Source organism: Microtus ochrogaster, assembly GCF_000317375.1.
Source record: "Microtus ochrogaster isolate Prairie Vole_2 chromosome 14 unlocalized genomic scaffold, MicOch1.0 chr14_random_1, whole genome shotgun sequence".
NCBI lineage: Eukaryota > Metazoa > Chordata > Mammalia > Rodentia > Cricetidae > Microtus > Microtus ochrogaster.
Genome location: NW_004949096.1, coordinates 33104411 through 33119211, shown reverse-complemented (window position 1 = coordinate 33119211; position 14801 = coordinate 33104411). Strand labels below are relative to the sequence as shown.

At 45.5% G+C, this 14801-nt stretch overlaps 1 protein-coding gene across 13 annotated transcripts in view; it reads right to left on the bottom strand.

Moving 5' to 3' along the window:
• Positions 1–107: 107 nt before the first annotated feature.
• The window catches only part of Sema6d (semaphorin 6D), a 513469-nt gene continuing 498775 nt past the window's right edge, over positions 108–14801 (bottom strand). For 4 of the 13 annotated variants that reach the window (XM_026787688.1, XM_026787691.1, XM_026787690.1 and 1 more), the window contains 18 exons: positions 12110–12271; positions 11595–11706; positions 11005–11065; positions 10824–10886; positions 10614–10715; positions 10282–10372; positions 9719–9838; positions 8988–9076; positions 8065–8282; positions 7826–7957; positions 7359–7514; positions 7102–7275; positions 6222–6362; positions 6047–6124; positions 5639–5739; positions 5222–5278; positions 3631–3798; positions 108–1920 (listed from right to left, as the gene is read on the bottom strand). In XM_026787688.1, the coding sequence (XP_026643489.1) occupies positions 635–1920; positions 3631–3798; positions 5222–5278; positions 5639–5739; positions 6047–6124; positions 6222–6362; positions 7102–7275; positions 7359–7514; positions 7826–7957; positions 8065–8282; positions 8988–9076; positions 9719–9838; positions 10282–10372; positions 10614–10715; positions 10824–10886; positions 11005–11065; positions 11595–11706; positions 12110–12218 (3258 nt within the window). In that variant the 5' untranslated portion in view covers positions 12219–12271 and the 3' untranslated portion in view covers positions 108–634. The remainder of the gene's footprint in view (positions 1921–3630; positions 3799–5221; positions 5279–5638; positions 5740–6046; positions 6125–6221; positions 6363–7101; positions 7276–7358; positions 7515–7825; positions 7958–8064; positions 8283–8987; positions 9077–9718; positions 9839–10281; positions 10373–10613; positions 10716–10823; positions 10887–11004; positions 11066–11594; positions 11707–12109; positions 12272–14801) is intronic. The other 9 variants (XM_026787692.1, XM_026787694.1, XM_026787695.1 and 6 more) reach the window with 9 other exon arrangements.

Here is a 14801-nt window from a genome sequence, read left to right as displayed (position 1 = left end):
TCTCTCTCTCTCTCTCTCACACACACACACACACACACACACACACACACACACACCTCTCTCACACAGCTTTGTTGGTGGCATCAAATAAAAAAAAAACAGTGCCACACATGAAAAAAAAATGCTACAGTTTGGGTCAAAGATTGATTTTTTTTTTTTTAGCAAACTGCTTGGTAATCTACAAGCTCATTTTGTTTTGAGACATTCCCATCTTTTCATTTTGACATTTGTGCAAGAGGCAAGGTGAATGCATACATATTAAAATGTTCACATTTAATGGGAAGACCACACATAATGGCAGTCTAAATTGAACCCATTTTCAAGTATTTGTTCAGTCTTCTGAGTACTGTGTCGGCTCTTTCTACCGGCGAAGGGAGCCCTTCCAGGCTACACACCCCTTCAGTGTCAAACAAGAGAAATGGAATGACCAGACCTCCCTTTGCTTCAGGCAAGTACACAGAAGCCAGGATGCAGTAGCTACATGTGGCAAGTTCTGATGTTACCAAAGTTACAGAGTTTCTTTGGCTACTTGTTTCTCTTAAAATACAAGCAGGTATCTTGTCGTAAGGTACCCTCACAGCGACCTCAACAACAGGGACAGGATAAAGCCACACAAGAATAGCACACTTGAGGCCTAGTAAGTGTATTTGTTCAGTGGTCTGACCGATGTGGTTTGAGGAACAAAGGAAGGCTTTGGTGGCACATCAGGTTTTAAGGATGGTGTCCTCTTTAGTCCCGTCCTGGGTAGGGTGCCATTACTGGTATAGCTGCTCTGTCTAGAGAGGGAAGGCTGCAGGTGGACACTCACGGGTGTCCCCTGAATGTAGTCCACCTTCGCCCCCGTGGGAGTAGGCATATACCCTCCACGGTTCATACTCGGCTGTCTGGATAACAAAACACCATTTGGTGAGTTTAAGTTTTTAGGCACGGCTGATATAGAGTGCCTCTGGGAGGAATTTTTATGATAACCCCTTTGTCTTTCCAGAGATGTCATTGGGACCCCGGGAGTGGTAGGGACATCGACTCTCTTGGTTGGGCTATTTCTGGGGAGTGTTGAGGGAGGGGAGTACAGAGATGCCTCCCGGTTAGGGACCTTGGGTGGGACCTCAGACATAGGTCCTACGGGGTCCAGCATGAGGGTCTGATGCGCCACATGGATTTCTCCCATGATGGCTTTGGGGTTACTGTTTGGGTCATTCAGATGCTTCAGGAGGTCGTTAAGGGTGTTTCTGGAATCCACAGAACGCCGGTGCTCCCTCTTACTGGACTTTGTAAGAGGGTGGTCAATGTTCTGAAGCTTCTTTTCAGCTTTGTGAGCATTAGAGTTTGAAAATGACGTGTTGTAGTCGTGGGTGGCGTTCGGAAGAACAATAGCGCTGGGGATGTGCCCGTGACTTAACGGGGAGTGGGGTGGAGGACTGGAAGGAAAACACTGGGGGTGTTCTCTCCTCGAAGCACCGTGGCCATGGGCCTTGTCGGAGTGGCTCTTCATGGCCTGCAGGGTCTTCTGGTGGAGCACAGGCGTGGACTCGGGTGTGGGGAGCGCAGCCAGCTCTGGAGGCTGGCCTCGATGCTCCATGACCATGGATTTTGTATCCGCGTTGGGTGGCAGCTCCTTCCGACTGGTCAGCAGGTTGCTGTAGAGTTTGGGAGAATCGATGTTCTGTTGATATTCCTTGACGGGACTGTCAAAGAGGCCATTCAGCTTGGCAAAGCTTCCACTGGAGTCGGTGCATGACTGGGCCGATTCGGCGTCTTTATGGATCTTTCTGTTCTTGCGAACAAACATGTCACGGTAGCAGTATACAGCCACGCCTGCAATGAACGCACCCAGGACGAAAGCGGCAAACACACAGGTGATGAGGACGTTCATATGGACCATCTGGTTGGAGTCTCCAGATTGGACTTCCCACCGTACACCTGCAAAAGATACGTGAAGACTTTAAATGAGGTGCTTTCCAAACACTAACAAATATAAAAGTGCTTACACTGAACCAATACTGTCTTCAAATGCCCTATAGGCCTAGCTTCTAGGATCAACAGATCCTCACGTTTCCCATCTATTTCCCCTCCCCCTTAAATCACACAACAGTCTCCAGAAACATATATGCTTGCTGCGAAAGGCAACATGACTCTTATCTTCCATTTGGCATATATTCCCCCCTCCTTTTCCCCAATCTCCTTTAAGCAGCTGTTAGGAATTTTAAGAGTTTCTATCTAAAGAGAGGAGTTAGAGTATGCCAGAAAACATTTACCTTACGCTTCTCCCCTAATTCCTAAATCGGGACTAAAGAGTTGCAGCTGGAGTTAAGGCAATGCCTGAATTAGCAAAAACACACATCACGGTAGGTAAAAGAGCTATGCTAATACAGTTGTGTTAACCAGAACAAAAGCGTAGCTGGCTACAAACTAAAATCAGGTCCTTGGTCAGGGTTAATTACAATGTACTCTGGCGCATTCTCGTCTTCACGGATCTACTTTGAAATTTCATCTTGGGATGAAATATTCACAAAGTAGCTACTATGTAAGAAAGCCGGGCAGTGTGAGAAAATCATCTATGTATTAGTTTCAGAAATATCGTTAAATTATCTGGAGGTATTTGAGGAATACTTAAATTAGACCTAGGGAGTGAAGAGTGAGTTAGTTGGTAACCACTGGAGATTTTAATGCAACCACAGACATCTAAGGATCGATTAAAGAAGGGTTAGATTAAGAGGTATTCAAGTCCATTCTCTGTTATCCATGCAACTATCCCAGAGTAACTGAGTCCGAGCGAGTGGGACGGTTCTCTGGTGTTAAGAGAGTATTACTAAGGCCTTTGATATTAGTTGGTTTAAATCAGCTGTCAATGTTATGGAAATTTCATGGCATTGTGAAAGACCAGGAGAGAAAGGAAGAAAGAAATGGTATTACTGAAGAAATCAAAACAGAAATAATGAGTATAAAATTGTTTTCAATGAAAATATATAAAAAAAATCAACAGAAGTAAATCATAAATGACAAGGCAATGCGGTAAGAACTGATTGGAAACCTGATACCACCGTGTATGCACAAAGGGATAGACTTCTTTTCCCCAGAGGAGTAAATCTAATAAGCAAATTGGTCAGGCAGCTTTTAAACTTCATCTATTATGTGCCGAGAGTAGTAATTATGGACAAGCACTATGTCATGCTTTATGGCTTGTGGCATCTGAGTGACATGTCACTCCACATAGCCTTTCTGCATCACAGGTCCAGCTGAAGCTAAGCAAGGGGCAGAGAAAGCCTCCTAGATAGATAGAATTTTGGTAACAGGATATTTGTCATCTGAGTTTTTTTTTTTTTCGTTTTTTTTTGGGGTTTTTTTTTTTTTTTTGATATCGTGAGGGTGACCCTCAAAATTCTCTGATATTCAGCAGGCTCTCAGTGTCTCCAGGCCAAAACTGGCGCAGATTAGAATGTCTGAGTGGCTGTTTCAGGAGCTATGTCTCGGGTAGGAATGCACTGAGATTTAACCACAGGACAGCCAAGTCACTGTGGCCGGAGAACCTAGAGGAAGGCACCTCTAGTTCTATGGAGCTTCACCTCTGAGAGCCGTGCGAGGAGTCAGGTTTCCATGCAGTTGGAGAGGAGGTGCCTGGCCAGGCCTTACCCTTTGGGATACCTGATATAGTATCAGTAAAATCAGAAGTGTATGGGCCATCTTGAACTACAAATTTCCGGGAGCTCGTCAGTTTAGGTCTCCAGGTATCAACCACTTTAGATGTAATTTCTGGGCTACTTGCCACAGTGGCAACAGAAGATGAAGATACCTCCATGTCTGTGGTGGCAAACACAGATGTCCATTAACACGGCTAGCGTCGGAAGAGTTTTCTGATTGCTTTGTTGCACTTTACAGTCTGAGAAATCCTGCCCAAGAACTGGGTAAAAAGCACACCAGGGGGGACTATTCCAAATCCTTGTCATGTAAGAGAAGTGTAAAAACTAAAAACTGACAAGGAAGACAAGACTCTGCCGATTTCAAAAGTAAAGATATGAGAACATTCCTACTGAAGTCTCCTCGTGGAAACGTAACGTGAGCCCCAGCTCGGGATGATCCTGCTTCCCTCCAGATCTTGGGGTTCATTTGATTTATTTGTAATATGTATTGTACAGAGGACTTTTGTGAATGGTTGGGGTCTTTTACCCTTCCCTGGAGAAGCTATAACGGAATTATAGGAAATACCTGGCCAAGGCCAAGTAAGCAGCTGATTTTGGACCGGATAAACCAGTTCTGCCTAGGAGGCCATTCCGCTTCTCCAGGGCCTCTTGTCCATTTGGAGATTTCTTACTGCACTGAGAGCCCCCATCCACAGTGCACACAAACCTTGCTGTGCTCTCTGAAATGCCTGGGGAGTTTCTTCCAAAGAGTTAGCAGTAACTCATGCACAGGCAATGGCATTTATACACTGACTAGGGATGTTGAGATCCGAGAGATGGGTCATCCTTTTCTCCTCCCCTGAGAGATAAAACTGATGGGAACCCTAGAAGCAGTGTAGACCAAAGAGCAGCTGAACCTCTCTGGATTACCAGCTTTAACCTAGTATATTTCCACGAATATACAAGCATATACTTTTAGACATGGTAGAGACTGATCCAAGAGTCCCAGAATTCTAAGCAAACACAGACAGATGTGCACGGAGACCCCACTGTACATGGTCACACATCAAAGTCCAGCTTCATTCACCTGAAGCTTCTCTCACACCACTGAGATCACAACATTCAGAGACTCCTGGGATTGCCACAAAACATTCAAAAAAGATCTTGAAAACTCAGAAATACACATTTTCGCAAAATGTGTATTGTTCATTCCTTGGTCTTATGAAAGGCGGGGAGAGAAGGGGGACATTATGCGGTTCCGTCATCCATGGAACATAGATGGCCAGAGGGAGCATTCACAATGCAAGGGGTTGAGAGAGAAGGAAGCTGGGCGGCCGGCGTGCAGTTGAAATGCGCGGTACATGTCAGCCCACTTGACTTTCCTTAAGGATGTGCCTGGGTCAGTGATGAATCAATAACATGCTACACATGGGTGGAGGGCTGAGTAAGAAAACATCTTTCAGGACCTTCAGAGGGTTTATGAGTCAAAGCGGAAAAATGAAGGGCTGCCAAACTGCGCAAAAGGAGGAGGGGAAGAGGGGCTGAAAATGCTGAACCGAAGGAAAGAAAAGGTTGTTAATTCAAAAAAATTAAAAAAAACTAACCAGATGTTGGACCGCCAAATATTTGGTAATCTGGTGTAGTTGAAGTAGGCAAACTTTCTAAAGGGATTAAAGGAACAAGTGATCAGTGAGAAGCAACCGAAAGAAAGCAAAAAGTTTATGAACTCCAAGTCATAGGGAAAAGTCAAAAGGAAAGACTACAAATTAAAAGTCTACCGGCTAGACTACCTTTCTCTAGATTGCATTTAACAGAAGTTCAAATGGGGAAGAAAAAGAAAAATTCAGAATCTTTTCTAACGGACCCCCATGACCAAACAGCTCAGCTTTTGCGAAGTTTACGTCAAATGCTAGGTGGTTTGTGTCCCGAGTCATTCTAAAGGCTGGTTGTAAAATAATGTTGGCGTGCAACCGTAGTCAAAAGCAGCAGCCGGAGGGCAGGGAGGCGTCTGTCTGTCTTACCGTGGCAGTCCCCTAGGTGGGCCGTGTTGCCGTATTCCATGTCTTGTTCATATCCTCCAGCGCTGTGGTTATGGAAAGCAAAGAAGTCTTCAGTTAACAGCCTTCATAGGGACACAAGGGACAACCAGGACAGAGCCGAGAACACAGACTGGTTAGTGACGGTAAGCAGAGAGAACACACTGACGATTCAACAAACTTGCCGAAGGAACTACTTGTTAGTTTATCTAGGACGTCTGAGAGAGTGGAATGTTCTTCCCCAGAATGTACTGCCCTCAAGGGTTGCTGAGTCTAAATCCCGTTTCCCTTGCATATTTTAGGTTTTCTCTCTTAAAAACTTTGCCCGTACCAGAAAAAGAAATAAAGGAAACAAAAAGCAATATATCTGGTTAGGTGGTCCGGGGTACTTACAGCATCCCTAAGGTCACTCTCTCACAAACGCCTTGGCTTAACCAGCCACAGTACGGGTCCCGTGAGGCAATGCAGGACCTGTAGAAAAACCAGACAAGCTGTGACGTGGATTTTCTTAATCAGCACAGAAGATGCCACTGAGAGAGCCGGAGTGCGCGGGGAAACACCAGCTTACTTTTTACAGGCTCCGTAGCGCTCACAGCGGCTGAGGGGGATGCGCACGACGCAGCTGGAGAAGGCCACGTATAAAGCATGGTGATCTTTGTCCAACTGTAAGGAGACGACCTTCCTATCCTCCTCGCTCTCAGCGCTGCACCTGTTTTGTGGGTAAGGTTTGAAGACATTCACTGAAGTCACACCCACGCCAACGATACATGAGGTGTGTGTGATCTGGCGGCTAAAGCAAGCCAAGGAATTGTGGGATACGGCTCTATGCTTTTGCATAGCTGGGTCCATTTCAAGCTGAACAAAGGGCCTTTAAAAGGGCTGAATGGCATGGCTGCTGTAAAGAGCGTGCTGGACTCTGGAGAAAGAGAAGGATGCTATTCTAACGTGCTTAAGTCCTCCCGTGCGAGAGGCCTCTGGGTGTCTGTCTCATGTGCTCTATTCCTTTCGCTTACTTCTTCTGTATTTTAATTGTCTGAACATTCTCAGCTCCCTGGCTAGAACAAAAGGCTAAACACTTAAGTCTATCCTCGGTGAGCATGCTTACAACCAACTGTACCACGCGCGGCCTCCTGAAATAGATCTGTGAGGTAAGATGGTGCTGAAATGTTCTCATTTTTCACCGGTGAGAAAGAAGGGCTGACTTATTTTTAAGCTCATCAGCTGTTCACTCTCCTTGCCCTAGTGGGCTTTACAAAAACAAACAAGCCTGAAAGGTATTTCAAGGGGGAGATAAATAATAAAAGAAGAAATAAAACTCAAACGGAACCCGTAAAAAGCACCACTAATTTAGAAGTCTGAGAGGAAATGGCCAGAGGAGATACACACCAAGCCTTTTTTTTTTTTTTTTTTGAGCAGAGCTGAAGAGATTTCTCCTCAAACATACTTACTTGGCTTGGTTGTACGCTTCAATCTCTTCAAGCAATACGCTGTCATTCAAAGAGAAGGGACTGGTCTTCGCCAGCACTTTAAGCACCACACCAGCTTCAGAGCCAACAAAGATGACTGTGTAGTTCTGATAGGGCCCTGCTGCACGGTCCACTTCGATGGCCGTCAACCTGTACCTAGCAGAGGAGAGAGGCAAGTCAGACCAGGCGGTGGGCAGTCACCGAGCTGTGCGGTAGAAGCAGACTACCCATGGTCTCACCTGACCCGTGTCTTTGTGAACCAGGGCTCATCAGCGATGGGCGGAACAGCAGAGTCCATCAGGGGATGGGATTTGATGAAAGACAGGGTCTCATCTGGGAAGTCGATGGAGGTTTTGTAAGCTTCCGCGAGGCCGTGTTTGGCACAACAGCCAGGCCTGAAATGCAAACAGCGATCTTCAATCATTCTCTCTCACATAATTGTATCTAAGGACTGAGCATGCCTTCCGTGGGAAAGAGGTCAAGAGAGGAATGAATGGCAGCAAAGCCAGAGGAGCAATATAATGTCCCAGAATTCCACGGGCCCTTCACATCCACAGGAACAGGGTGTAACAGGACACCATTTACTGACTTTTTTGGGGGTTGCTTCGGGGGTTGCCCTGCTGGGAGGGAGGACAGACAGACAGAGGGTTCCAAGGTCCACAGTGGTTTTTAGTCAATACAAAAACCTTTCGACTCTTTTCCTTACCTTGGTTTTGGTACTTTGTCTTCGGGGACTGCCGTCCAAACAGAGTCAGGGGTTTTCTGTTCTTTGAATCGCCCTTTGAACACTTTCTCAATGTCGTCCATGCTGAAGGCACAGACTGCAGAGCCGGGAATGCTGAAAAATGAGAAAACCGTGAGGAAGAGGCTGGCGATGGGGGCCATGCCAGGGTCCAACAAGGAGCAGAGCACCCCTGGGAGGAGCAGGGTTCTGCTTGTTCCCACCTGTTGAGCTGCGTGGTGAAGACCCCAATCACGGTGGGGATGCCATTGATCTGTATTATGTCTGTGATGGACTGCAGGACGTCGAAATAGAAAAAGGAATCTCCGGGGACAGAGCAGTTAAGCCGAGCCTTCAGGAAGGAAGTCCAGTGTTTCTCCAGGACCCGCTGTGAGCCACCCATGTCGTTCTTACAAATGCGAGCCACGCGGGAGTACACAGCCTGCCGGGAGACAAAAGCCAAGCGATGGACAAGGTTATGAGCATGGAAGAGGAACATGGCAAAATGCTGCTACTTAGGGGAGGGACAAAAACAAAAACAAACAAACCAACTCGATGTCTGGCTCAAAACCAGCTGCCCCCTCACTGCTTCCGAATAGGAAGCGAGCAGTGGAGAGTTTTCCCCACACTGCCAAACACGCTCCCCAGACATGAGCTAGCTACCATCCGGGCAGACTGAAAACCATGTCTGAACTTCTGTCTCTAACTTTTTCTATTGCTTCTCATATTAAAATGTGGTGTCACAGAATATGGTCACAGAAGAGACTGATGTACTCAAGGAGTACATGTACTTATACAGAAACACTCTAAATTGAATGGGGCGCGGGGGGTCCCCTTCTCCATTCTGCCTTTGACATGGGAAATGACGAGACCATCAATGGCTGTCTAAAGAGTGAAAAAGAAGCCCCCACTTTCCGTGGTGATAGAAATGAAAGCCCGAGGAGGCAGCTGTTCCCACTTTGGGCATTGGGAGGTATTTCCCAGCCATCAGCTGTACCACCAGCAAGCCGGTTCCCTTACTCGGCCTCACATGCACTGAAGCAAGCTCTCTGAAACAGGACAGGAGAGCACCCAGAAGTCTGCCAAGGTGGGTGCGATTCCATGTGGTTCAAGTTCACACTGCAGCATATCTAGCGTATATACTTGCCTTGCCCAAGTTATTGTGTTCCACAGCGATTTCTCGGAAGAAGAAATAGACATAGTTTCCATATTCGATGGCGTGAAGAAAGTGTGGTTCTGGAAGAAAATTGAAAGCAAGCCATTCTTAAGGGATGATTCAGTTAGCGTAAGACCCCCAGCGGCCAGGTATGCCCTTGCAGCAATGATTCCTTGGAGTTCCAACATGGGTGTGTTCAACTTCAGGAGCCTGTGTCTTTAAAGTCAGCTAATGGACTGTAAACACGGCCTATGGGGAACTGAACTACAGCAAAGGTCTTTGTTTCAACAGATTTGTTCATTGACCTATTTAGCTAGGGAAGGAAACCTCATATTGAGATTTTTGTTTTTAAACTTCAGAAGAACAAAATGACTCTACATGACTTAACTCATCGGTTCTCACTACTAACGTTCCAAGATGGGTGGACAGGCAAGGGAGGGTAGGTAGTATTGCGTGCATTTGGAGTGAGACAAACTGATACGCGAAGACAAGGCCTCTCTTTAGCTGTTGGATTTTGCTTCGGCCACTTGCATACTGGCCTGGATGAAAGTCCCTAATGACATGTCGACTGGTTTGATCATTCCCTGTCAGTGCCCCATTCATAAGCAAAACACCATGCGCTTATTCTAGATGAGCAATCCAAAGTCCTGCCCTGAGCTCCCTGGTGGCCTTGGCCATCTGAGCATCCCCAGCAACCCAACGGCATTGCTCCTCACAGGTACCTTTGATCCATTTGGAATCATATTTTATTGTGCGAAGGGCAGATCCATCCCCCATGCTTCTGTAAATGACAGCATCACTGGCCAGGAAGTCAGCCACTGTGGCAGAATAGAGCTTCCCATCTGAAACCAGAGTTATAATTTGGTAAAATAACCATAATTCCCTACGGCATGTCAGCATGGTCACCTTCCGCAATGTTTCACCTGCCACCATTATCTGTGCAGTAATCCACACCTGGGCTCACCCTCGCCCTCTAATTGGCTGTCCTACGATATTACCTAATTTGACAGATGAAGGGTCTACACACCAAAAATTAAGCAATGTATTCAGGGTCAGCAGCTTAGCTAATGACAGAGCCACGTGCAAGAAGGCTTATATCCCAGTCACTGAGATACTCTTTTTTTTTTTTAATGTATTCTTCCTGACAATTTGCTCAACTGGCTTTAGTCGCTGAAATGCTTATGTCAAAGTATCCACCCAAAGTCTGAGCTTTCTCCTTCCTTTAAATTCTTCTCTGCCTTCAATGTCATTAATCCTTGATATTCAGAACACCACAGCTTCTTACCAGCAAAAAGGGCAACGTTGGTTTGTCGGGCATCAAATGGGCAGCGTGCCAGGCCGCTAATTTCTTCCCCATCATACTCTAAGGTATTCAACTGCAAGAGGAAAGAAAAAAAATAGCTGGTGTCACATCTGTTCAATGTACTTATTTGAAGGCAATATTGCTTTATTTATACTGAAATTCTATTTGAGGGATTCTGCTTTGCATTCTCTTATAACACGAGAGATAAAACAAATCACTGGGTTACAGCACGGAAGGTTCAACTCTACTAGCAAACCACTGAAGGATAATATAGTTGAAGGGGAAAAATAAGTCATCATCTAAAACATGCTTACCCTATAGTATCTACACATCGGGTTGAAAGCATTGGTACCACAGACAAAAACCATCTCATCGTTTCTTGGAACAAAGACTTTGATGAAGTTGTGGCACTCATCCTAAGGGAAGAATAAGTACACAGCTGTGAGACATCTCCTGTGCTGATGTTATGATGGCAAGCCCACAAAGAGGGGGGGACGTAGCAGGCACACAGCCGCCGCACTCACTTTATGCTTGCCTTTCATAGCGCAGTTTTCTCGATCCTGTTGTCTGGACCTCCACGTCAGCTTCTAGATTAACCAAGTAAAATCAAAGTTCAGTTTTAAAAGGCAGCGCTTTTGGAGGGGGGCGTGACTGAAGCTCAGAGGGTGTGTGAATACATTTGCCCTCTTGTAGCTAGCGGCTCACCTTGCTTGGTATGACCTCTGTTTTGGGGATTTCATTTAAGTTCACTGTATAGACTTGATCTCTGTTGGAAACAAGGCAGTAAGTCATATCACGTGAAGGCGTAGGTGCTGAGCTTATTTCATCTTTACAGAGCTGCCATTACTGCTCTTTGAAGATCACCAGGCTTTTCCGTGACTTCAGCGAAGTCACCAGAGAGTACTGTTTCATTAGTGAGCTACTTTTGTGAAATCACTGCAGTCAAGGACCAAAGGAGGCCCTTGTTTCCAGGCTTGGACAAACTGACAGCACTTTAGCGTGGCCCTATTTCTGATATTTGCTCGAATAATTCTAAGTTAGAAAAGAATAAAGGATGAATTTTTCCCTGCTGCTTTAGGACAAAAGAATGACGTGTGATTTCTGGACGTGTCACAGAGGGCCGTGGCTCTGTATTCTGTGCCTGCTACCCAGCATGCTTTTCATGGACAGTATTTTTGGCTACTTGCAATTCTTGATCACAATCACATATTAGTTTTTCATGAACTAGACACATTAATGCAAGCACCACAAGAGAAAAGAATTTTAATCTAATAAACCAACGAAAGGAAAATTACCTGCCAGCAATATAAAGTGTGTCTCGAATTTTCAACATCAGCTGAAAGTCCAGCCTATGCTGCGATTCGTTGCCTGAAGGGCGTCCTCTAAAAACCGGATATTGCCTTGAATCTGCAAGTAAAAACGGGCTAAACCATCAGTCAGGATTACAGAGTTGAAGAATCAATAGACAGCATTGATTAGCTGTATACAGTACTTGTAGAAAGGGTTTTAACTAAATTCCTCTCTTAAGGTCTTGAATATAAATTAGTAAAAGATGGAGAATGTCAGTAAAATGGTCTTTTTCTTTTTTACAGAAAACACACAATTTTTACATATGGGCTGCCGCAGGACAGCACCCAGCAGAATTGGCTCCTTTTCTGCACGGTCGAGGAAAGAAACGCAGATGATTTATTATTGTGCAAAACATTGTAAAGACGTATTAAAATCTGTCTCTGGTGCTGAAAATGGATATACACAGAAGACAAACTTAAGGTTTCCTTTGTAAATGATGAGGCAGCTTGGGACGACTTACAATGATAATCGACAGTGTTAAGGGGCTCATCGTCTTCAGGGAAGCTGACCGCCCGTAACCTGGAGGCCAGAAGGAACAGCACGCAGAACCATAGCAGAAAGAACCTCATGGTTGGCCAAGAAGAAATCTGAGGGCTGCTCCTCAGAAATCCCACCTAGCTACCTGGAAGACAAAAGCATCATGGAAAACCTTTATGCAGTGGGGAAATCACCTTCTCTGTTGACAATTCTATTTTTTGCCCACCTCTTCCCATAGCTCCCTGTCTACAGAGATGCCTGGCAGCGGCAGACAGGTATCTGCTAAAACAGACAGAAGGCAGCGCCCAGCTAACACCTGGTGAACATATTGATGCTTTAGGTTCATTTGCCAGGATTTGGGAGGCAACTCTGTGTCGTAGTGGCAAGCAAAACCACCAGATCCACAAACAGAAGTGTTGGCTGCTGACTTGGCAAGGAAGCCGGTAAAGTAGGGATCAGAATTTTAATTAAACTCCAATCTGTATCCCTTACCCCAGTTCTGAAACACATAAACACAACACGTCTCTTCCTCCCAGGAAAGGCCCAAGCTGCCTTGAAAAGCCAGAGCTGATGACCTTGCCCTCAGCATTGGCTTTTTGCACCATCGCCCAAGCCAAGCCACAGTTCTGCATTCTCAAACAGGTGTTTTGAAGACTGGCTTGCAAAAAGAAATCAGTGACCTTGCATTAGGGTGAAAGGGATTGAAAAGAAGTAAGACAATATTGTGAAAACCAATTGGTAAAGCAGGAGGTGACAGAGTGGGCCGCTGGTACCAAGCTTCTAGGGACACCGACATTCTACCATAAAACCATTCAGGAGCAAACCAATGTCCTAAGTCCACAGTCCTCTATGCTTTATTGGAATTTGAGCTGTAGGGGGCCTTAGGGACCGTCAGTCCCAACACCCTTCTTTGTTAGATGGGAAAACTAAAGACTGGCAAAAGGCTGGATTCAGTCCGACTTTCATGGAGCCTCAGGGGCAAGGCTGGAGTCCAGAGCAGTCAGCTGAGTCCCTGACCAGACTCTCCGCTCCAAACCGCAGAGAGAGAAATGGATGTTTTCCCTTCAAACAGATGGCATTTTGAGAGGAATGGCTATATTCGTCATTTCTACTGAAGTTATGTTTCACAGATATTAAATCACACATTAAATATGTACAGTTACTGTAGATCAATACCCCAATAAAACCATGAAAACAGAACAGAGTTAAAAAGATCTGTGTACGTTAGCGACTCATTGATAAAATGAACTGTGTTTTCTGGGCCGATGGGAGAGGCCCCTCTCTGGGATTCTAAGGGTGTTGCTTTTCATCAATGCCATCTTCTCACAACCAGAGCTGTCACGACACTCAGTGATCAAAAAAGGGCTCCCTCTGTACACCTAAGAACTGTGGGGCAAATGATAAGAAGCTGTCTCGAATTCTGGAGAACACAATCATTCAATAAATTAAAAAATGCGAATACGCACAGCACACACTATTTAATTTGAACAAAAGCGAAAGTCAAATATAGATGAGTAAAACTGTAATTTTAAAAGCAGGCCTAGTTTTATATGGCGAGAATAATGCTTTAATAAAATCTCTGTTAGTAGATAATGAGTCCAGAAGTGAGTTAATGAATAAAAATGCTTCACAAAAAAAAAAAAAATGGGTGAATGGAAATGAATCGAGCTTGCAAATGGATGGAACTCTGCCACTGCTGGCTGACCCGACCCCAAACGATCTCTAGAACTGGTCTCCTCTATAAAATATGGGAATAGCAAGCCGGGAGGTGGTGGTGCACACCTTTAATCCCAGAGGCAGGTGGATCTCTGTGGGTTCAAGGCCAGCCTGGTCCACAAACAAGAGCTAGCTCCAGGACAGATGAGCAAATGCCTGCCTGTTGTACAGTAGAATCTAAGCATGTTAGCACTGTGTGCGACCAGGTTAGTCTCCAGAGTCTGGACACAGTCTAGTGAAAAGCCGTGCTAAAAACTAATGGTAATTAGTCCACTTTCTCTTACAAATAAAAGGCTGTTTTAAAAAACACCAAAGGACTATGTTGAGAATAGATTTGACAGCTCATACCCACTTATCAGCAAACCTTCTCTTGAGAATTTTACCAAGCCAAACCCATGACTGTATTTCTAGTATTTCTGCCTCACACGCTTTTCGGCTGTGACAACACAACCTTATTCCCCTTGCCACATCTTCTGAAGCAGCCTCTCCGGGTCTTGTCTCTTATGCTTTCTGTTTGTCAAGATCCCAGACGATTCTAGCAGCCTAAAAAGACTAATGATGCTCTAAGCACCAAGTCTGGCTGTGGCTCCAGTCCCAAACTGTATCTTCTGGATGGAAAGTCACTTGGCTCTTTCTGCCCAGAATCATAAAAAATGATCTCCAATGCTCAACTGCTCCTAAAGAAATGTGGCAAGCCGTGTGCAGAAACAGAAAGTTGTGTGAGGCTTTCTGCCATGGCTCAAACCAGCCAGGCAGCATCTGAATTTCCCCACACAGGAAGTGGCCCTCATCTTCAAGATCTTAAGCCAGGTCATGCTGACTCATAGCTCGCCCCTAGCTATGGCTGTGCTGTCACTTCCTGTCGCACCTCAGCTAACATTCAGACCCCTTCTCCCCATGCCCTGCCGCAGAATCAAGTACACCACCAATGGCTTCCTGCCCACAAAGCAAGTTCTTTT